We start from the raw sequence: 22420 nt of genomic DNA, 5'->3' as shown, positions 1-22420 counted from the left end.
TGGAACCTTCTTTGTGTTTTGTTAAATCTCCAGTGAATGTGTTCAAACAACATATGTTAGGTCATCATTCTAGATTACCATAACACAAAATATATGGCAGAATGTGGGTAAAACCATGGAGCAGGGTATATACAATTCTTCTCCAAGGAGTTCAGTCACAAATTTAATTAACACTTTTTTAAAACAATCGTCAGCATGGAAGCATGTCTTCTGGAATGGTGATTGAAATATGAAGGGGCATATGAATGTTTAGCATATCTGGCACGTAAATACCTTGCCATGCTGGCTACAAAAGTGCCATGCGAACACCTTTTCTCACTTTCAGGTGACATTGTCAACAAGAAGGAGGCAGCATTATCTAAATGTAAATGTAAACAAACTTGTTTGTCTGAGTGATTGGCTGAATAAGAAGTAAGACTGAGTGGACTGGTAGGCTCTAAAGTTTTACATTTCACTCAAAAACAAAACAGTTATGTAACAAAAAAAATCTAAATTTGTAAGTTGCACTTTCACAATAAAGAGATCACACTATAGCACTTGTCTCAGGTGAATTGAAAAATACTATTTCTTTTATCACTTTTACAGTGCAAATGTGTCTGAAAAAAAGAACAAAATTTTAGAACTAAAAACTCATGTTGCCATACAAATACGAAGTGCTATACCAGAAACAGTGTGAGATGTGACTGTGGAAGGTCTTGGAAATTACTGATGTTTTCAATGAGTATTTGGTGTTAAAAAATATCAATTAAATAGCACAATGACATCTGATCCATCTCTAGAAAAGTAGATGATTAAGTACTAACAGGAATCAAAATAACATATTACAAATAAATAATGTAAAGAGGCATTAACCTACATTTACAGTGGATTTCAAGAAAAAGGCAGTGCAATTCAAGCACGGAGAGTAATAGTTAAAGACACATTTGTGAACTGCTATGAGGCTTTATGCAGACATATAAATGGGTAAGGGATTTCTTTAAGGACTAAAAACAAGTAAGACAAGTATAATTTTCAGAGGGGGTGTATGTCAAGTATTTGATTAAATCAAGTCTGCTTCAGCAGCTCAATGCATCACACCAGATGGGGAAGCGCTGCTGGGTCGAGGCACTGGGAGGCACCACGCCTCTAAGAACACAGCCCTGGGAAGCGGGAGCTGAGCGGCACCGTCCTGCCGGGGAGAAAAAAAGCCCCCCTGTCCCCCGCCCCCTATTTTTGCAGCCCCTGGAGACAGCTCACCCTGCCCTGGCCGGGTGACCCCCGGGACCCTCCCTAGCTCAGGGGCTCCCCTCGGACCCATCTGGCAGCGCCCCTACCCCATTCTCAACCCCGGCTCCGACCCCGACTGTGTCCCTCAGTCCCCCCACCCCCGTTCCCCTGCCCGTGCTTGTCTCTTGCATGCAGCCGTCTGTCCCCGCACAGACCCTGCCCATCCCCCGCCGATTCACCCCTCTGCCCCTGTTAACAGCAGGGAGCAGTCTGCAATCCCCAGGGAGGGCAGAGGCTTTAGCTGATGTTACTGAGCATGCTCAGTTCCAGCAAAGCAACAAATTTTGGGGCCGGACTCTTTCCCATGCAGCAGGAGTTCCTCCCGCCCCCTCCCCTCTCGCGCTGTCTGGCGGAGGGAGACGGCGCGTGGTGTCGGTCTCCATGGTAGTGGGCTGCGTGGGCGGAGTGGTCGGGGCTGGAGCGCGGCGGTGAGAGAGCGGCTCCCCTCGCCCCCTCCCCTCCGTGTGTTTGTGTCAGGGTGATCGCGGCGGCGGAGCTGCCCGGGGCGCCCGGCTCGGAGCGGGCGAGGGGGACGGACGCAGCCAGCCGCAGAGACAGCCCCGCTCCCCTCGGCTCGGCCGGGCTCTCGGCATGGGCGGCCCGTAGAGGAGAGGGCTGGGCGGCTGGTGCGGTGCCTGTGCGGCGGCGGCGGCCATGGCGGTGGTGGAGACGCGGCCGGAGCTGGTGGGGAAGCGGTTCCTGTGTGTCGGGGGCGCCGAAGAGGAGCCGCCGGAGCGCGGGGAGAGCGGGCGCTGGCGCGCTGGGGTCATCCGCGCCGTGTCCCACCGGGATTCGCACAGCCCCGAGCTGGCGGTAAGAGGCTGGCCCCAGACCCTGCTCCCTCTGCGCGACCGGGGGCCCGGGTCACCCCCGCGGGGCGCTGCTCAGCAGGCGTTGGGGGGGTTCCGAGGGGGGAGGCGCAGGCATCGCCAGCTCTCTCTGTGGGGCTTTGGTCAGTCAGATCCTGAGGGTTGGGCAGCGGGGTGTCCTCGTTCCCCCGAGCTGGGGCCCTGCTCGGTGTGAGGGGTAGCAGAAGTGGGAGTGGTCACAGGACACCTCTTCTGCTTGCAGACAAGAGGGAATGACACAGCCTGTCTTTTCCTCTCGCTAGGCACCTAAGGTGGGGTACGGAGTGCAGTGGTAAACACACAGCCCCCCTGTGCTCTCTGTAGCATGGAAGTGCATGTCAGCCTCTTCTCCCTGCTGCACACACCGTGGTGTGTGGTGGAGAATCAATCGGGTTGACGTAGATCACGAATCCTAGAAATTATTCTGAATGCAGTAGCAAGAAACTGCCGTAATTTGGGGATTGAGATTGGGGTAAAGGTTTCTTTCGCTTCCCTAGAGAGATCGACACCCCTGATTTTAATGGGAAGGCTTGTGTTGTGTATGTGTTTAGCATATGTGAGGACGACAGAGGCGGTGGCATTGATTAGACTTATTCTCTTTGCATGGAAGATATGGCTGCTATTCTGATCATTTTAGTTCTTCAAATTTATATTTTACTGAGAAGTGGTAGAATCTTAGCTTCTCTGTGGAGTGAAAATAACCATCCTTTTCATCTGACAGGTCTAAGAAACAATTATTTTTTACTAAGCTTGAATATTCATAGTACAATAGCCTGTAAAAGCTGTTTTTATTTAATGTTAAGTGACTGGTTTAAAAATACTGTTGTGATAAAAAATAATAAAAGATTATGTTGAATTGTTTCCTTTCCCTGTATGTGGTGTTGTAAGTGTTTTCCTAAGGGGTGTAGGAATGTGCGTGGAGGGAGAGAACAAGCAAGGGTATATTCTGTTGTGTTGAGACACATTCTTGCTGGGGGAAAAAACACAAGCAGGATTTCCTTGGGTTAGTGTTATGAATACATAATATGTAAAATGGAGTTTGTGTGCTATAGAGAACTCATCTTTTTATTTGTAAATTCCAGATTCTAGAAATATATGCATTGGTACTATTGCAATTGTACTGATGCATTTTTATGTTATGTTGCACATCTAAATGTGCACTTGGTTAAATATCATGACTACATAAGTTCTTTCTGTACATACAGAAAATCAGCAAACTGCGTTGTGCAGTTCCCTAGTGCTGTTGATATAGTACAGCAATTCAAGATTTAAAAACTGTCATAACTGTAATTCCTTTTTTTATATGAAAAATCAGGTAAACCAAAATATCTGTTGTTTTAGAGGTTATTGATTGCTTCATGTGGTGGTGGTGGGGAAACCGTGGTCTGCTAAAGTAATCTGTGCTTGCCTTTGTTCATCCCAGGGTTTAGCTTTATTTGTATAAGTAGAAGTATTTACACTAAAACGCTGTTGTCATTACCATAGTTACTAGATTTTCTAGTTTAGATACTTGAATTCACAATTGTATGTCATTTGTCCCTTCCTCTTCTTTGTGAAATGTCTTAAATTTTCAAACTTTGTGTCATTGTCTTAGTTTTTCTGATATCAGTTGTTTTTGTATGACACCATAGAGTTCTATAGATGTATGTTATATAAGGAATATGTTTTAAAAACACATTTACAAGGTAGTTTTGGAGAATATATATCTAATTATGGAAATATAAACATATTGCGCAACACAATGAAAAATGTGCCAACTGCTACTAGCCAGACTCTTATACCAATTAGTAAACTCTAGGAACAAAACTGTGATGAATAGGGGAAAGTGCTGTCTAAAGACCCTTTTTTTTTAAAGGGGATTTATCTTTTGCTCAAAACATGCTAGCTGCTATCTGTTGTAAATATTTACATAGTCTTATTATTGCACATTACTAAGTCTTCATCTTTTAATGTATTTATCCTCGTGTCCTGTTTTACAGACAGGAAACTGAGGCACAGAATAAGGTGACTTCTATAAAGTGTCACAAAGTCTGTGGCAGAGCTGGGAATTAAACTCATGTCTCTTAGGTCCCAGACTGGCACATCATTGGACTATCCTTCCTCTCTCTAGGTGCTTACAGAATTCATGATACCTGTTTTACAATTTAGGGATAAGGTACAAGTGAACACAGAGAACCAAGTGGGGAGTGAGGGGAGAAGGAAGAGAAAGAACAAAGGTTGCAGTAGCAAGACTGTAGGGTTGTTTATGTGGGTTAGGCACACACCTTGATTTTTTTTTATTTTTTCTTTACAGTTGTAATTAATATGTCTCATAGTAGTTCTACACTGCTGAGCCTATGCTGGCATAGCTCTCTCTTGTAGAGGTAACCTACACTGACCAAAGGAGGGTTTTCTGTCACTGTAGGAACACCATTTCTCTGAAGGACAGTAGCTCCATAGACAGATGCCCTCTTCTGTTGTCAAAGCTGTGTCTACACTGGAGGTTTGGTTAGCATAGCTATGTTGATCAGAGGGCTTTTTTCACTCCTCTAACCAATGTAGCTATGCCAAACATATGTCTTAAATGTAGGCCAATCCTCTGAGCTGGTGTTTGAAATACATGAAACCCCTCTTCCAATGGGCATGTCTGTGTCTTCCCTGGCTCCACTACCATTTGGCTGCATTTCTAATCCTTCCACAGCCTCCATTTTAGGTGGTCCTCCCTGTGAATAGCTCCAGATCCTGCTGCTGCTCATTAGCAGAGTGAAATTGAAATGCTTTTTGGTAATTTCATCACTGCATCCTGTGTTGTGAATAGTAACAATTAGATTGATGAGTTTTATCAATTTCGGGCTGGCCTACCTTCTGTAAGCTGTGAACCCTGCAGAAGCACTAGAGCTGTCCAGGGGCTCAAGAAGACAGCACTGTGTCAATTCACATTTGTATGACCTTTTGCAGTTATGTGGGACACAGAAAATTTTTGAAATGAAAACTTCATACACTGCTATCTGTTCTATAGTCGCTACCAACAAGTGGACAAATGAATTTTCAAGGCCTGATGTGCTTCATGAAATGTAAATGATTACTTTGTTTATAGCTAAATTCCAAAATGTTTCTGTGTAATTGAAATTTCTGTATTTACTGATAAGAAATCAAATCAGTTTTAAATAGCTAATTAAAAAAGATTAAACGCAGCTTCAAAATTCTCAGTCTTGACCTAATGAAACAAATTTCTATGTGAGATTTAAAACAGGGTAAGGGCCATCCTACTTCCTATGAGTCTACAAAGGGGCAACCAGAATTTTCCAAAGGAGGGGGGTTCAGCAAATATATGTCCTCACTGAACCCTCTACTCTCACTCTGGGCATGGAAGTGCAAGGAGATGGTGTTCTGCAGTTCTGAGAAGCAGGGAGGCAGGTCTCAGGGACCAGAACACCAGAAGGAGGAGCCACTGCTGCTCCAGTAGTGATGATTCTGTAAACCTGCAGAAGCAGCTGGTCGCAAGGAAGTGGAGTCAACACCGTAACAGATGATGAGAGATGGTGAGATGGTGTTCCTACACTGACAGAAAACCCTCCTTTGGTCAGTGTAGGTTACCTCTACAAGAGAGAGCTATTTGCTGACAAGTAACAGCTGATTTTCAGGGCACAGTTTTCAGAACACTCGTTGAATCAATTTTAGCAGGATTGAACAGAAAATGATGTCCGTGAGAGTAAATATACTTATTTTCCCAAGTTCTGTTACTGTAGAAAGTATGTATTTGAAGGCACACTGTCAATCTGACATCTAGTCAAATTAAAAAAATAATAAACTTAAAGTTAAAAGTAGTTCTTTGATACAATGACATTTGCCCCTGAGTTCTGCCAGTCTTTGTGTCTTTGCAGTCTAATTTTTCCTAATTGAAAAATATTTTTCTCTACACACATGAGAAACTAGGAAATAAATTTTTAATGGTGAGTGTTGCCTATTTAAAAAGGTCATATGCGAGAGAGTCTTTCACTACAATATATAATTTTTTAATAATAAGATTTATAGTGAAATCTGCTGGTTTTTGTTTCTTCCTGATTTCTAAAGCTGTGCATTTAGTATACCAACATACTTTGGTAACATTTCTATATGGGAATGTTGGACAACAGTGAAATCAAGAAATCCAGTAACTTGAGTCTCCTGGGAATAGTGCTTTAAGATAAGCAGATGTGGTAACTTTCTGTATATATCACCAAGGCAACAAATAAGACAGCAAGTTAAAGGAAAACATTTCATTTCTTTGTGGGGAGGGCATGGAGAGTACCTCCAAAGATTTGTAAAAGTACTACTTAAGCATGTAGAGGTTTTTTTCTGTGACTTTGGTATTTACAGAATAATTTACAAAACATTGTTGGGGAAAATGTACAATAACAATTCTGATGGAACTTGTAAACATGCATTTTTTTTTGTTTCTCATGTCCAGTGGTATGTGGAAAAAAAAGGTGTTGAAATTAATATTTTCTATTAGTTTCTTGAAGAGTAGCAGTGGGCTTTACATGTCTTTATCCTCTCCAGTGTATCTAACAGAATACAAATGTACAAAATTTTGTAGTATAAAATGTAAACCTGATTAGGACACAGAATTATAGAAATTTAAAAATAAAGGCATCTTGTAGAAATGCTCTTGAGCAGAATTTTTTTTTTTTTTTGCTAAAGATGTGGGTAAGCATGACTACATGATACACAAAGCTGTATTTTCCCAGACCTGGTCTACACTTAAAAACTTATGTCAATGTCACTGTTTTTCAGGGTGTGAAAATCCACACCTCTGAGTGATGTAGCTATGTCAATCTAACCCCCAGTGTAGATACAGGTAGGCTGATGGAAGAATGCTTCCATCAACATAGCAACTGTTGTTTGGGGAGGTTGTGTTCCTCATACACCAAAGGAAAAAACCCTTTCATTGGTGTAGGTTGCATCTATGTTACTGGGTTATACTGGCATGGCTACAGCTCTCAAGCCATGCCCATATAGGTTCTCTAGTACATGCATACCCCCAGACTTTCGTGTTCCTCTAAATTATGCACACTCTGCTCTTTTGCTCACTTTTCCTAATGGACGATAACTTTGCTGTACTTGAAAGTTCAAAAGCAGATTTCTGTGAATGTGATGGTGTTTGCCATGTGTCAGTGTGGCATTTCACTTTTGATTTTAGGTAGGGTCGTGCATTTGAGTCTTTTACTAAACTTACTAATAAAGTAAGTTGAGATCTGGAGTATTTGAGGAAAGTGTTTTTTTTTAAAGCAGAATTTACATAACACAAGTCAGAATCTGATTTTGTTTTTCCTTGTTTAAGTTTGACTTCTAAAAATTAACAGCTGTTGAGATGTGAGGGGATTTGGATTATCAATATACTGGAAGTGTCAATTGCAGGAAGAACTTCAAATAAAAACTATTAATGTTGGACAGAGCAGACAATGAATCCTAGTTTTAAAGCCAGTTGTGCAAGGTAAAACAAGTGTAAAACAATATCAAATAGCTTGATGGTTGCTAACATAATTGGGTAAGGTTGTGGTTAAAAGTCTTCAGGACTTTAACTCAGTTTTCTTTAATATTGGTCTGATTATGGATGTGCTATGTAGCAGTGTCATATGTCCTAGATGAGGATGGATATCTGTGTTAGTAAGACTTGAAAAATGTACTAGACACCTGTTAGAGGATACTACAAAAGATGGAAGCTTCTCTTCTTGCTTTGCCATGAGAAGCCTAGTATGTGTCTCAAATCAGCTCTTGGGAAGAGGTGCTAAACTTACCACGAGGGCAGGGGTCTCAAACATGCGGCGGCCCGCCGGGTTCTTCCCTGCAGCCTGCCAAGCTCCCCCCGGCCCCTCCCCAGCGCGCTGCAGCCCCAGCCTACCTCCAGGCCAGGAGTGAGCAAACTATGGCCCCGGACTGGATCCGGCCCTTTAGCGCTTTGGATCCGTCCTGCGGATTTGCTAACTCCGTGGTGCTGAGGGCCCCACACTGCTCTGGGAAGTGGCGGGCACCGTTTCCCTGCGGCCCAGAGGGAGGGGGAGCAGAGCACTCCGTGAGCTGTTTTTGCCTGTGGTTACCTCCCCTGAAGCTCCCATTGGCCAGGAATGGGGACACGCAGCCAACGTATGAGTCCTCATGTGGCCCTCCTGGTGATTTGAGTTTGAGACCCTTGCACTAGGGTGCTGTCTCTGGATCTGGTGGAGGGATGTGAGGAGAGATGCATCTTTTTTTTGTATTAACCTTAGCTGATTAGTGTCTGAAGAGGAATGTGGGGATGATTACAATTCTTCCTGCTCTTGTTACCACCCCCAAGTGATTTTTCAGAAGCTAACCAGGGTTTGGGTAGTTTCTAGCTTCCGTAGCATTTTGTCCCACAAGAATGAAGTTGACAAGATTCCTGTACGTTTCACTGTGTTATGCCCCCATGGATAAAAGCAAATGTCATCTATTTTTGGGTGAGTGGGGGAAGATAAGGAAACATTTCCTCCTACTGCTCCCCCTCCCCAATAGAGGTAGAGGATTGGGTCTGCTGTTGTCACCACAGCTCTTCTCAGAAGCTCATTTTATTTTCTGTTGTCACTAACAAAGCGGTGAATACATTTTTGAAAGGCCACTAGGTAATTTAACAGCTTAACCACAGCAAAAAATTCAAACATAGGAGCATGCCCTAAAAAAACTGGGGAGGGGCGCAAATTGAGAGGCACGAAAGGAGGGAAAGTAGTGGTAGTCCTGTAAGTGCTGCTCCCAAATAGCTGTCAAAATGAGATGTTCCTCTTTGTAGATTGTACATATGTTCAAAATCTGTGCTCTTCAGGCTCTGCTGGGTTCCTTGGGCTTGGCTCTCCCTCAGTGGGGATCAGATGCCCTGCTGTGCTGTTTGGATGTAGTTCCTTCTGGACTATGGGAAAAATTAGTGGTGGTACTCTCCCATGTTCACCTCTCATGGCAACAAAGACTATGTCTATACTTCCTTCCGCTGGTGGAAGCATGTAGGGTATGTGTATCTACATGCCTCAGTGAAAAGCGGGCTGTGTCCACACTGTGGTATGTAGCTACGTGTGTCAATGGGACTGTCATAGGGGGAGGCAGCGGAAAAAAGCTCCAGCAGCTTCCGATTGTTTTGAGCCTCTCACTGTGGCAAGGAAAGGCTCTGGCAAAGGGGAGGTAGAGGGGAAAGGCTCCCGCAATACAGAGCTGCTGAACCTTTTCCTTCTCCCTGCTCCCTGCCAGAGCCTTTTCCTGTATCAGGGAAAAGTTCAACAGAGAGCTATTTAGAGCCTTTCCCTGTGGCAGGGAAAGACTACAGTGCTACAAATAGCAGTGAATACAGGGGAGGCACTGCTTTGGTGTGTAGAGAACCGTGTAGGGTACTTACCCACAGGGTTCAGGTGTGTGTCTGCACTGTACTTGGCTAAGCCATGCTGTCTACACCCCTGCTTACCAGGGATATAAATATGTCCTCTGCATGCTGCCGTAAAAAGTGTAGATGTATCTCCAGTGAAATGTCAGTACAAGGAGACTCTGCATTACTTCATACTGTACTCAATGCATGGAAGTAGTAGTACATTATCATTGAATTTGGATTAACACCTATTGAGATGAATGTGCAATTCACTTCTTGAGCTACATGTTCTGTACAAACGGACAGATGATTCTGCATCAGTTGTAATTGGTTGTTTGAAAACATGAACTATATCAGCTGGAGACTTTTCTTTTTGAAATGAGAGGTGAGATTCTGGAAAAAAAAAATCACCTAGGAATATGTGTTGGTATTTTTTATTTTCCATTCACTTTTTTCAAATATTTTTATCAATTATATTAACAAAATTGTTCTGCATTAATATTTGGGTTCTATTCCACGCTTACTGTCTTTCAGAGTAAAATGAAAATACAGAAGCTTGTTGATTACTAAGGGGAATGTCTGTTTGACTTTTAGCAGTACTTTTGTGATACAATTAAATTAGTGACATTTATCCTTAGGATACCATTATTTTATTTTATTTTTAAAAAGGGAAGGAAGATATTCTTGGCAAATGAGAATGCGAAGTGTATATAGTGACAATGTAGTACTGTAGTTGAAAGGACATGTTTCTGGGAGAATAGTTATGAAATCTGCGTGATTGAGGGTGTGTGTGTGTGTGTGGGGCGGGGGGAAATGGTGTAGTCAAGCTCCAGCCACTTATGATGCTAGAATGCCATTATGCTACTTACTGTGATTGTGCATATCTTCATAATCTGATTCTCTTTTTCCTGGCGTACCCTGATCAGTAGTGAAATTGTCAACAATGTTGACGTTAAAATTACCACAGTTTAGGGTTCAGAGTAAACCCCTTATTAGGATGTCTGAAATCTCAGGTAGGCATTACTGAATTGGTTCCATTTGGATTGTCCTTGTTAGGTGATATAGTTTTGCACTTGTAAGGGATATAGACTGTTTTGTAAACAATGTAAGCTTAAATTCTGAAGCTCAATATTTTAGTCCCATGGAAAAGGAACATTTTTCTGAGTCATTGCCTGCTGGCCCAGTTCAGCACCTGAATGCAATGTGTGTGGTGGGGGTAGCAGCGAGGAGGAAGGGAAGAATGGGAAGTGGCAGTAATAGGAGCATTAGTAAAGATTCCTTTTGAAACAACTCTCTCCCAACCTTTTTCCTGTGGTTGAAGGTTTTGTGCCCATCTATTTTAGATGGTGCCATTTGCTGGACAAATACTTGTTTGTTACAACTTCATCTGCTCTTGAGAGTTCTCTGTATGTAACACTGACTACATATGTTAGTTCTTCTAAAGACTCTTCTGTATGTGTGTGTGTGGTGTGCTTTATATTTGTCAGATTGTATTACAGATATAAGATTCCCAGTAGTCCTTTGAAATCCACCAGTTGCACAATTAAGCCTAGCTCTGCCCAGACAACTTTTTGTGCTTTTGTTGGCAGAATATGCTACAGCTGATAGTATTTAGATACATCCTCAAAGCCCTCTCATGTCGAAGACTCACTTGTTGGGAGGAATGGTATTGATACCTACTTTCAACTGAAAATCAGAGTGGTTATAGTGCAACACAAGGCAGGGTTGCACAACATAAAAATGTTGCTTTTGTAGCTGTGTGGCCTGGGATAATAAGGAGAAGGGACAAGCTTGTGGGTCTATAAATCAGTGTTTTTCCAAAGTGTAGGGTTGACCCCTTGAGGAGATACGGAAAGACTAACTGGTGTAGATGTATACATTAAGACTGGCAGTCCTTTTACTGGCACATAGTGAGATTGAAGAAGGACATACGTCAGTGCTCTTCACTATTTTTAAAGCGGGGGCCACTTTGGCAAAAAACCTTCAGTGTGAGAGCCACATCAGTTACTAAATTAACACATTGCTTACTACTACTTAATGAGGTAATGTTACAGAGCCACTTGTTTAACTAAAACAAAAGTCTACGTGTACAATAAAACAATACTCCTTTTATAAAATAATAACCAGAAAAATATATGGAATTAAAAAGGCACCTATTCGAGTAAACTTTTTAAGAGCAGAATAATGCAAAACTTAATTTAAAAACTGGATGAGCGAAAGTGTGCTTTTGGTTCTTATCTTCCAAAGCATGTATGTCTCTTGGGTTTTTTTGGCTGGCTCTGGGAGGGGGCTCAGGGCTGGGACAGGGACTTGGGGTGCAGAGTGGGTATGGGGGACTGGTCGCAGGAGACTGCAGGTTGCGTTGTGGAAGAGAAATGCTGGTCCAGCAGAGCTGGGCCTGCTGTACTCATGCTACTTCCGGTCTTAATGCTGCAGAGCTATTCAGAACCTGCCCATTGAAGAGGGTAACACTTACTTTGGGTGGCCCCGGCACCATGCTGCTCTCGGAAGGCGCCAGTGTGCCCCTGCGGTCCCTGGGGGGCACAAGGCTCTGTGCGCTGCCCCTCTCTGCGGGCACCGCCCCCCGCAACTCCCATTGGCCACAGTTCCCCATTCCCGGCCAGTGGGAGCTGCGGGGTCAGCACGCAGAGGCCTCTGCTTCCCTCACCCTTTCAGACTGCAGGGGTGTTATGGCCACTTCCAGGAGCAGCATGGGGCTGGAGCAGGCAGGGAGCCTTAGCAGCAACCCCGCTGCGCCACCAGAGATTGCCATCGACAGGGAGCCACACTTAGGGTTGATAGGAGCCACCACTGGCTTGTGGACCTTGCAGTGAAGAACACTGACACATCATTTTCTTGAGGGACTGCTTAGCTCCTAAAGGTTTGGGAAACACTGTTACAAAGCGACCTAGAAGTTTTGCTTCTTTCAATCCCCTCTTTCTCTGTCCCCCAAACATACCGCTGCTGCTTAAGTTAAAGGCATTTTTGGGATATCAGTAGGAAACGTTTGCTTTATACTGTTGTACTATTGGAGAAAAGCCTACAGTGGCAACAGGAGATAAGACGGTACCTTTTGTCGTGGTCAGTTTGTAGCAACCATTGCTTCCTTGTTCTTTATCTCAGTCTATCCAAAAACCCTCTACGCTTGTATTCTGTGTCTCTTTAGTGGTTCTAGATAGTGGAAGAATGTTTTAGACGCTATGGCCTTATGACCAGATGTTTAGGTGATCTCTTGAAAGCTCAACCTAAGTGAGGTCTAGAGTCATTCACGTAACCCTCAGATAATGCAAGGAGATTAAGAACAACCATAACAAACGATAAACACAAATGCATGCAAAGCAGAATGCAAAGTAGTACTTTTATTCAAATGCATTTTTTTAATATATTTCTCAGTCTAATAAAGTCCTCTTTATCCACAAAAGCCATTTTTAAAGCCATGTCCAACTTATACACTGTCAGGAAGAGGAGTATGTGCCATTTAAGAGGGAGGCATGATGCAACACTCTAGGGTATAAAACTAGTCTTGGAAGCTCAGTTTGGGAAAGGAAGGAGCTGTGTAATGTAAGTACAGCATTAAGAACTGCAGAAGTGTTTTGTATTTCACTGTGGTAAGAGCTAAGATTATTTAACCATATCCAAGGAAGCACAATTGTAAATACTATATAATTTGCTTTGACTTTCATTGATATATTTGTTAATGGGCCCATAATAATTACCGTCTTGGCACAGATAAAATAGGATGCACCTCATGTACAGTGGAGAGCTATTGAGTTCATTTAGTGTACATGTATGCCCCTGCTTGTCATAATTTTTTTTCTCTATCAAGTTCAGTAACCAGTATTTTTTTACATTGAATGGGTTTTTCAGTATCTGACCTTTGACTTAAAAACAACTTTATAGCCCGCAAGGCTGTGGGGGAGGGAAGACACCTAAAAATGTCAACTGAATACTGTTCACATCCATATTGCCACTACATAGTGAGTCTCTATCGCAGGGGTGGGCAAACTTTTTGGCCCGAGGGCCACATCTGGGTGGGGAAATGGCATGCAGGGTCATGAATGTAGGGCTGGGGTAGGGATGCGGGAGGGAGTGTGGGGTGCAATAGGGGTTGTGGTGTGCAGGAAGGGGCTCAGGGCAAGGGTTTGGGGTCCATGAGGGGGCTCAAGGCAGGCTTGGGTGCAGCAGGGGGAGGGGTGCAGGGTGCGGTAGGGGGCTCAGGGCAGGGGTGCAGAAGGGGGTTGGGGTGTGAGGTGAAGGAGGGGTTTGAGGTGCGGTTGCTGATTACTGCCTTGCCCTGATTGAGGGCCTCAGACATATAGACTGCCCACTGCTCTGCCTGACTACAAGCCAGAGCCATTAGCTGAATATGGTCCCACCCTAATTGAGGGCACCGGGCCTGTAGACTTATTGCTACCCTGCCCTACTGCAGGCCAGAAGCATTAACTGTGTGCTATCCTGCTGTGGCTGAGGGTGGGGCTCACAGACCCAATTGCAGCTTGGACCTATTACCTGCTGGCTAAATCCCCCCTGAATGGAATCGCTCTAAGAGTTTTTTTAAGATGGGACGTGTTTTACAAGAACATACTTGCCAAGTTTAGTGGAAAGGATTTTCCTTGCACATCTTGGTTAAAAGAAAATTACCATTAGGCAGAGATCAAGCATGAAAATTTTCATCTAAAAAAGTGAGTTTTGCAAAAAGATAAACATGTGAAATAAGCTTTTAACTGAAATTATTTGATAACTTTCACTGTAAGAAGTGTTATTGAGCATCTGCTATATGTTTATAGCAGAAACAATTTTTGTTCTATGTTGGTTAAATTGTAATTGGGCAGCTAAGTTTTTAAAGTAAGAAAATCATAAACTGTAGAATAAATTTATTTTGCTAGAAAGAGCTTTTGCATCTTCAACCAATGTATATAGTCATTTTCAGACTTCAAAAGACATTGTAAATATGATTGGACCTAGTGTTTTGAAATAATATGAAAACTAGTTCCACATATCTCACTTTCTTTTTCTTCTCTTCTGGTGTTGGAAATGCCAAATCACCAAGGTAGTTAGTAGAAGAATGCAGGTGATGTGCATCTCTACAATAAGAGTGTATGAGTAAGGAGGAGAAAAAGGATTTATTGGTGGCAATCCATCCCTTGCAGCATGGGGGATGGATTGAAGAAGAGTGCATCACTTTCTTCCTCAGAGCATGGAGTGGAATTATTGATGCTGCCTTTCCACTTTCCTCTTTCAGCTGCTGAACCTCCAACTGAGGAGTTGTCTAAACCTTTTTCCCACATCCTCTTCCCCAACTGCTCCCATTCATGAACACTGTTTTAACTTGGTCCCGTCAAGTAGCGTAGCTCTCATTCCTGCTTCTTCCTATGGCAAAACTTTTCCGAACTCGTCGCAAACATTATTTTTTGCACCTCAGTAGGTGATCTGATAGTTCTACCAGCTCCATCCTTTAAATAATGAGACATAGAAACCTTGTCTAAATAGCATCCAATTTAAGTGTAAATAGACATAGCTAGTGGACAACTACTGATAATTTGGTTGGTTATGGAGTTGACATTAGCACTTCTTGTAGTATCAAGTGGTGGCTTTGTTGACTGTGCTGGTCCTTTTCTGGTCAGGGATGTAATCATTTGAATGGAAGAAGGAGGAAGGCTGAGGAGAAGGTGTGTGTGTTTATACTCTACATTTGATCTGAAATGTAACAGATACCCAATTCCAAATGTGCACTCATTTGTTCCAGTCTCCGATGAAAGTCTGTGTTGTACCAATAAAATAAAAACCAGCAGGATCTTATTAAAGGGAAAAAGGCAAAATACCACATTTATTGTGAATACAGAAAGAATCATAGTAAGCAGTTAGTTATAGCTATAACATTCCATTCAATCTCATATTTATTCTCACATTCATTCAAACACACCCACACCCACACACAGGTTCTGCAAGGTTATCATAGTTACCAGCCTTAGAGTTGCTCATGCCAAGTCACTGGCCAGGTGGCCTGGACATGAGGAGGGAGCAGGGCCTTGTCAGATGCTCATCTGATGCTCCTGGAAGTTGGTTTGCAGAATCAGACCCCAAAGTTCTCACTTTTTAGAGTCTATTTTTATAGGAATTTCTTCCTATGCCAGTCTATGGGAATTGCTTCATCATGCTGTTGCTGAATCAATCAGCAGATAGCACATTCCTGACGGCTCCAAGATGTTATCTTGTTCTTTGGTTCTCCCATTCTTGAGGCTGTTGGGTGGATTCCAGTCTGCCCACCGGGGGTGGTCCTCTGATTATTTCCACTTGACGCCTTCTTCAGCCGATGGACACTGGATTCTTAGGCTGGCACCTCCCTGATCATTCAGTTATTATCCACACCAAGCATCCATCCACATACATCCTCTATCTCTATTTTAATCACAATTGTTAATACAACAAAAGGGCGGGGAGTCTCTGGGTGCTGTTTCTGTTGTTAGAGAGGGAGAGAAACAGTACCAAAAACCAAGAGACTTCTTAATTAGTAATTTAAACTCTGGGGAATCAAACTCATTTGTGATTTTAATACAGAACTTCTTTAATATGATCCAACATCTGGGGATAAAAATCTATGAGTTCTACATAGTGAACAGAGGACATAATTACACTCCAGAATGTATAACGAACTTCTGTCAGGCCTGGTATTAGAATTGCTGAGGCTACTTATTTGATACTATTAGTGTTCATCTCTGTTACTGTTTTTGTTGCACCAAGGAGCCCTAGTCATGGACTAGGAATCCATTGTACTAGGTGTTCTACAAACACAGAACAAAAAGATGGTCCAGGTCACAAAAAGAAGACAATATAATAAGACAACAGACCCAGACAGGAATACAAGGAAACAATGAGACAATAGATCAGCACGTGATAGGCAGTAGTATCTGTGCACAAGCAGCCCAACTATTGTCATGTTTTTGTAGGCATAAAGGCAAACGAGCAATTTGAAGAGGGATAATGAGGTAGCTTTGTGGATATGTAAGAGGAGCTCCTTCCAAGTGAGAGTCTGGGGCAACATGGGAGAAAGCATAAAGATGCTTCTTTGAAAATGTAACAGGTAGACAATGCAGGTTTGTCTCGTGGGCAGGTCAGAGGTGCGAGTCGATTCCTGAATAGCGAACGAGAGATGCTGAAAGGTGGGGTGGGGAGGTGATAGGTTGTGAAGGGCCTTTAAAGTGAAGACAAGCAGCTTATGTCAAGGAGAAGCCAGTGAATGGATGCAGAGAGAGGGGGTGATATAGTGAAGGGATTGCTAGGAAAATGATCTTTGTAGCAGCACACTACATGGATATGAGTAGGGCAAGATTATATTTGTCAAGGCCAGAGAAGAAGATGCTGCAGTAATTGAGATGAGAGTCTGTATGAGTTTTAGCTCTGCAGTTGGAAAGGAAAAGCCGTATCTTAGAGATATTATGCAGAAAGAAATGGCAAGACTTAGTTGTAGCTTGGATGTGGAGACTTGAAGAGATGTCAGAGTCAAAGAACACCTAAGATATGGGACGGAACAACAGGATAGTGGTATTGTCCATAGTGGAGAAGAAGCAGGGGAGAAGGAGCTTGGATGGGGAAGATGGAGGTCTGTTTTAGTCAAGTTGAACTTGAGCTAACTGCTAAACATCCATGAGAAGTTGTCAGGAAATGGGTTTGCAATCTTGGCCTCTCTGAAACCGTGGGATTGTCTCAAGTACAGTAGAACCTCAGTTATGAACACTTTGGGAATGGAGATGGTTCATAACTCTGAACAAAACGTGGTGGTGGTGGTTTCAAAAATGTACAACTGAAGATTGACTTTGAAACTTTACTACACTGAAGAGAAATGTTGCTTTTAGCCATTTTAATTTTAATTTAAACAAGAATAGAAAGTTTCCTTACCTTGTGAAATATTTTTTTTAAACTGTCCTTTATTTTTTAGCAGTGTATGTTTAATACAGTACTGTACTGCATTTGCTTTTTTTGGGCGGGGTGGGGTGTCTCTGCTGCTGTCTGATTGCGTATTTCTGGTTCCAAATGAGATGTGTAGCTGACCGGTCAGTTGGTAACTCTGGTGTTCATATCTGTGAAGCTCTACTGTTGTTTGATTCAACTCATAGCAGTAGATACGTTCTGAATCTGTTTTTTTTTTTTTAGGCTGTGTTGAGCCATTGGGACTGAACATGAGGTGTGAAATCATACTGTGGACCTTCGTCTCTTTTTTCCAGTTCCTCCAGGTTGTTCTCAAGGTTTCTCCTTTTGAAGTGGTGAACATATGTCTGAGCTCAGATAAAGAAATGCTCAATGAGGTCTTGGAATGCCTTGTGCAATTTTCTGCAATTCTGATACTGATCTAGTGTGGTGGTTCTCAACCTTGCCAGACTACTGTAACCTTTTCAGGAGTCTGATTTGTTTTGTGCACACCAGGTTTCACCTCACTTAAACTACTTGCTTACAAACTCAAGAAATAAAAATATGAAAGTGTCACAGCACACAATTACTGAAAAATTGCTTGCTTTCTCATTTTTACCATACAATTATAAAATCAATCAATTGGAATATAAATACTGTACTTGCATTTCAGTGTATAGTATATAGAGTTGTATAATCAAGTCATTGTATGAAATTTTAGTTTGTATTGACCACGCTAGTGCTTTTTATGTAGCCCATTGTAAAATTAGGCAAACATCTAGATGAGTTGATGTACCCCTGGAAGACCTTGGTATACCCCCAGGGGTACATGTACCCCTGGTTGAGAATCACTGATTTAGGAACAATTGAGTCAAGTTCACAACCACTACAGTGACATTTAGATGATTGCATCGTTCTCACAGGTTGTCGACATATACAGCTGATCAGTGGTTGTGGAGAAAACTGAGTGCTGGTAGGCTCTGTGTGACTCAGATCACATGTTACAGGGAATCTTTGTTCCTGTGCCATGGCAGTGGTTGAGGTAAAAATTCTTGGCTTCCATTTTGGCCACAAAATCTGAACAATCAGGACCAGCAGAATAGCTGAGTCATACATTAACCTGGTCTGCCTCAGTATGGTAACAACTGAGTTCGTTGTTGAGAGGAATGGACAAATTTCTTAGGATGTCAATTGGCTGTAAGCCATCTTAAGCATTTAAGTGGGAAGCATCAAGTGAGAGGAAAAAAATAATCCATCTATTCTGATTGGTGTTCACTGAGTTTTGCTTAACGTTTTGGATGTTGACTAGTGAGTTGGCACCCTTCACCTTCCTCCCTCCCCGAATCCCCCAACCTATGAAAGCCAAGTCTTTTATAACTGATATAACTTGTCAGCAACTGAGCCTGTTATCCCCATTTTCCCCCAAAATCTTCACATCTTGGGGCTCATCTTGCCACCCTCTTGTTCAGTGTCTATATGAAGCCACTGGGGAGACAGACTTCCTGAGGTGCATTGTCTGCAATAGTTTAGTGCTTCTCAGCTCCAATTTTTTTTTAAGAACCCTGATGTGATCAATTTTATACTGTCCAGTAATTTATGAATGCAGTATGCTGACCTGGTTATTGGGATGTTTACTGTATGGGTATATTAGTTTAAATTTAATAGGGTGCTATTGGGAAAAACAAGGGGAAAGGAAAGAAGGGCTCAAGATAAAATGCCATTTAGCTAAAACTTAAGGGATGTTGAGGGACAATGGAAGAGCCTGGGAACACAGACTCTGGCAGATTAAAAAAGGAGCACATTTTCAAGGGAGGGTGTGGGGGGGAGAGAGTTAAAGGGAACGAGACTGATACAAGGACCCTGTTGCAGCTGTCTGAAGAAGTTAGGACTGCCTAGGTTACCATCAGGGGATGGTAAGCCTTTAGGTAACACAGATGTGTGATCTATCTTAAAAATCTTTAGCTAATGCTTTTTCTACTAGGGCTGTCGATTAATTGCAGTTAACTCATGCGATTAACTCAAAAAATTAATCATGATTAAAAAATTAATTGAAGTTTTAATCGCACTGCTAAACTGTAGAATGCCAATTGAAATTTATTAAATATTTTTGGATGTGTTTCTACATTTTCAAATATATTGATTTCAATTACAACACAGAATACAAAGTGTACAGTACTCACTTTATTTTTTATTCCAAATATTTGCACTGTAAAAGTGACAAAAGAAATAGTATTTTTCAGTTCACCTCAGACAAGTACTGTATTGTGAAAGTGCAACTTACAAATGTAGATTTTTTTTGTTACATAACTGTTTTGTTTTTGAGTGCAATGTAAAACTTTAGAACCTACAAGTCCACTCAGTCCTATTTATTATTCAGCCAGTTGCGAAGACTAACAAGTTTGTTTACATTTGCAGGAGATGAAGCTCCCTGCTTCTTATTTACAATGTCACCTGAAAGTGAGAACAGGCATTTTCATGGCACTTTTGTAGCAGGCATTGCAAGATATTTACATGCCAAATATGCTCAATTTTCATATGCCCCTTCATGCTTCAACCACCATTCCAGAGGATATGCTTCCATGCTGATGAGGTTAGTTAAAAAAATCATGCATTAATGAAATTTGTGAATGAACTCCTTGAGAGAGAATTGTATGTCTCCTGCTCTGTTACTTGCATTCTGCCATATATTCCATGTTATAGCAGTCTCAGATGATGACCCAGCACATGTTTGTTTTAAGAACACTTTCACTGTAGATTTGACAAAACATAAAGCAGGTACGAATGTGAGATTTCTAAAGACAGCTACAGCATTCGACCCAAGGTTTAGGAATCTGAAGTGCCTTCTAAAATCTGAGCGGGATTAGGTGTGGAGCATGCTTTCACAAGTCTTTAAAGAGCAACACTCCAATGCGGGAAACTACAGAACCTGAACCACACCCCCCCCCCCCCCCCAAAATCAACCTTCTGCTGGTGGCATCTGACTCAGATGATGAAAATGAACATACGTTGGTCCACGCTTCTTTGGATCGTTGTCGAGCAGAACCCGACATCAGCATGGACGCATGTCCTCTGGAATGGTGGTTGAAGCACAAAGGGACATATGAATCTTTAGCGTGTCTGGCACATAAATATTTTGCGACACTAGCTAAAACAATGCCATGCAAATGCCTGTTCTCACTTTCAGGTGACGTAAACAAGAAGCAGGCAGCATTATCTCCCATAAATGTAAACCAACTTGTTTGTCTGAGTTATTGGCTGAACAAGAAGTAGGACTGCATGGACTTCCAGGCTCTAAAATTTTACATTGTTTTATTTTGGAATACAAGTTTTTTTGTACATAATTCTACATTTTGTAAGTTCAACTTCCATGACAAAGAGATTCCACTACAGTACTTGTATTAAGTGAATTGAAAAACACTGTTCTTTTGTGTTTTTACAGTACAAATATTTGCAGTAAAAAATAAAGTGAGCACTGTACACTTTGTATTGTAATTGAAATCAATATATTTGGAAATGTAGAAAACACCAAATTTATTTAAATAAATGGTATTCTATTTAACAGCATGATTACTCGCCCTTAATTTTTTTAATTGTGCAATTAATTACAATTTTTTTCATCACTTGACATCCCTGGTTTCTACTCTTAAGAATAAATTATACTTGGGTTTTAAAAAAGCAGTTAGTCCCATCGCTAGATACAGCTGGTCACAGATGCATGAAGAGAAGATGTCTGAACTCAGTTGGACCTTTTGGGTAAGAACAGCGTTTAAACAGAATACCGTAGTCTGAGGCTTGATCTGAAAGTCAGAGAATTGTGGAATTCTATCCTGGGGATAGGTGAAGGTACCAGTCCTGACACCAGAGGGGGTACACTCAGAGACCAGAGAGGAGCAGCTAGTCCTATAACCAGGACATCTGGTTCTACAGTCTCATCAGTCTTAGGTGAGAGTGGATCTTGTGTACGCATACCTGTGCTAGCTTGAACAACAATTATAGTGCTGCTACAGCAGCACAGACTGTACAAACCTGCCAAGCACCCTGGGTATGTATTTGAGAGGGTAGCCTATGCTGTAGGATGCGTTGTTATGGCTTCATTGGTAGTATTATTCAAGCTGGCTAGATCTAGCTAGTTCAGATACATCTACAGTTGCTGCAGTCACACCTCTGATTGCAGTGTAGACCTACCTGTAGGGTTTGTCTGTGCTTGGAGGGAGGGCTGTGATTTCCTGGCTTGTGTACACATACTCACGCTAGCTCAGTGAGAGCGCATGACTGTGCTACTGTGTCTGCACTACTGGTTTTTAAGTGAATCATAGAAGATTACGGCTGGAAGAGACCTCGGGAGTCATCTAGTTCAACCTCCTGCTCAAAGCAGGACCAACCCCAACTAAATCATCCCAAACAGGGCTTTGTCAAGCCAGGCTTTATAAACCTCCAAGGATGGAGGTCCACCACCTCCCTAGGTAATCCATTCCAGTGCTTCACCACCTTCCTAGTGAAATAGTTTTCCTAATATCCAGCCTAGACCTCCCCCACTGCAACTTGAGACCACTGCTGCTTCTTCTGTCATCTGCCACCACTGAGAACAGCCTAGCTCCATCCTCTTTGGAACCCTCCCCTTCAGGTAGCTGCTATCAAATCCCACCCTCCCTTACTATTCTCTTCTGCAGACTAAATAAGCCCAGTTCCCTCAGCCTCTCCTCGTAAGTCATGTGCCCCCGGATCATTTTTGTTGCCCTCTGCTGGACTCTCTCCAATTTGTCCATATACTTTCTGTGATCTTCTCTGATAGTGCTCTTGTTCTCAGAGTAAGTACAGGTACCTTTGGTCAGATGGGTTTGTACTTGGCATGCCTAGCCTGTGTCACTGCTGCCTGTGCTACTGTGGCTATGCCATTATTTTTAAGCATGCTAGCTTGATGAGAGCTAGCGTGAGTATGTCTGCTTGTGCTGGAAAGTCACAAAACCCCGGCTCCTAGTATAGACCTACCCTTAGATAGGGATTTAAAAGAAGTGATCTCAAGCTCCCTGTGATGCTTGTTGGTGGGGGAGAGCTTTTAAAAGACAGACCTGGTATT

The 22420-nt window shown here is 42.4% G+C and overlaps 1 protein-coding gene across 4 annotated transcripts in view; it reads left to right on the top strand.

Moving 5' to 3' along the window:
• Positions 1–1577: 1577 nt before the first annotated feature.
• The window catches only part of JMJD1C (jumonji domain containing 1C), a 306723-nt gene continuing 285880 nt past the window's right edge, over positions 1578–22420 (top strand). The window contains exon 1 of one of the 4 annotated variants that reach the window (XM_073353435.1): positions 1578–2079. In XM_073353435.1, coding sequence (XP_073209536.1) covers positions 1921–2079 — 159 coding nt within the window. In that variant the 5' untranslated portion in view covers positions 1578–1920. The remainder of the gene's footprint in view (positions 2080–22420) is intronic. The other 3 variants (XM_073353434.1, XM_073353432.1, XM_073353433.1) reach the window with 3 other exon arrangements.

The sequence above is a fragment of the Lepidochelys kempii genome, chromosome 7 (genome assembly GCF_965140265.1).
Source record: "Lepidochelys kempii isolate rLepKem1 chromosome 7, rLepKem1.hap2, whole genome shotgun sequence".
NCBI classification, from domain to species: domain Eukaryota; kingdom Metazoa; phylum Chordata; order Testudines; family Cheloniidae; genus Lepidochelys; species Lepidochelys kempii.
The sequence above is the reverse complement of the archived record's forward strand: the minus strand, read 5'-3'. Positions and strand labels throughout refer to the sequence as shown.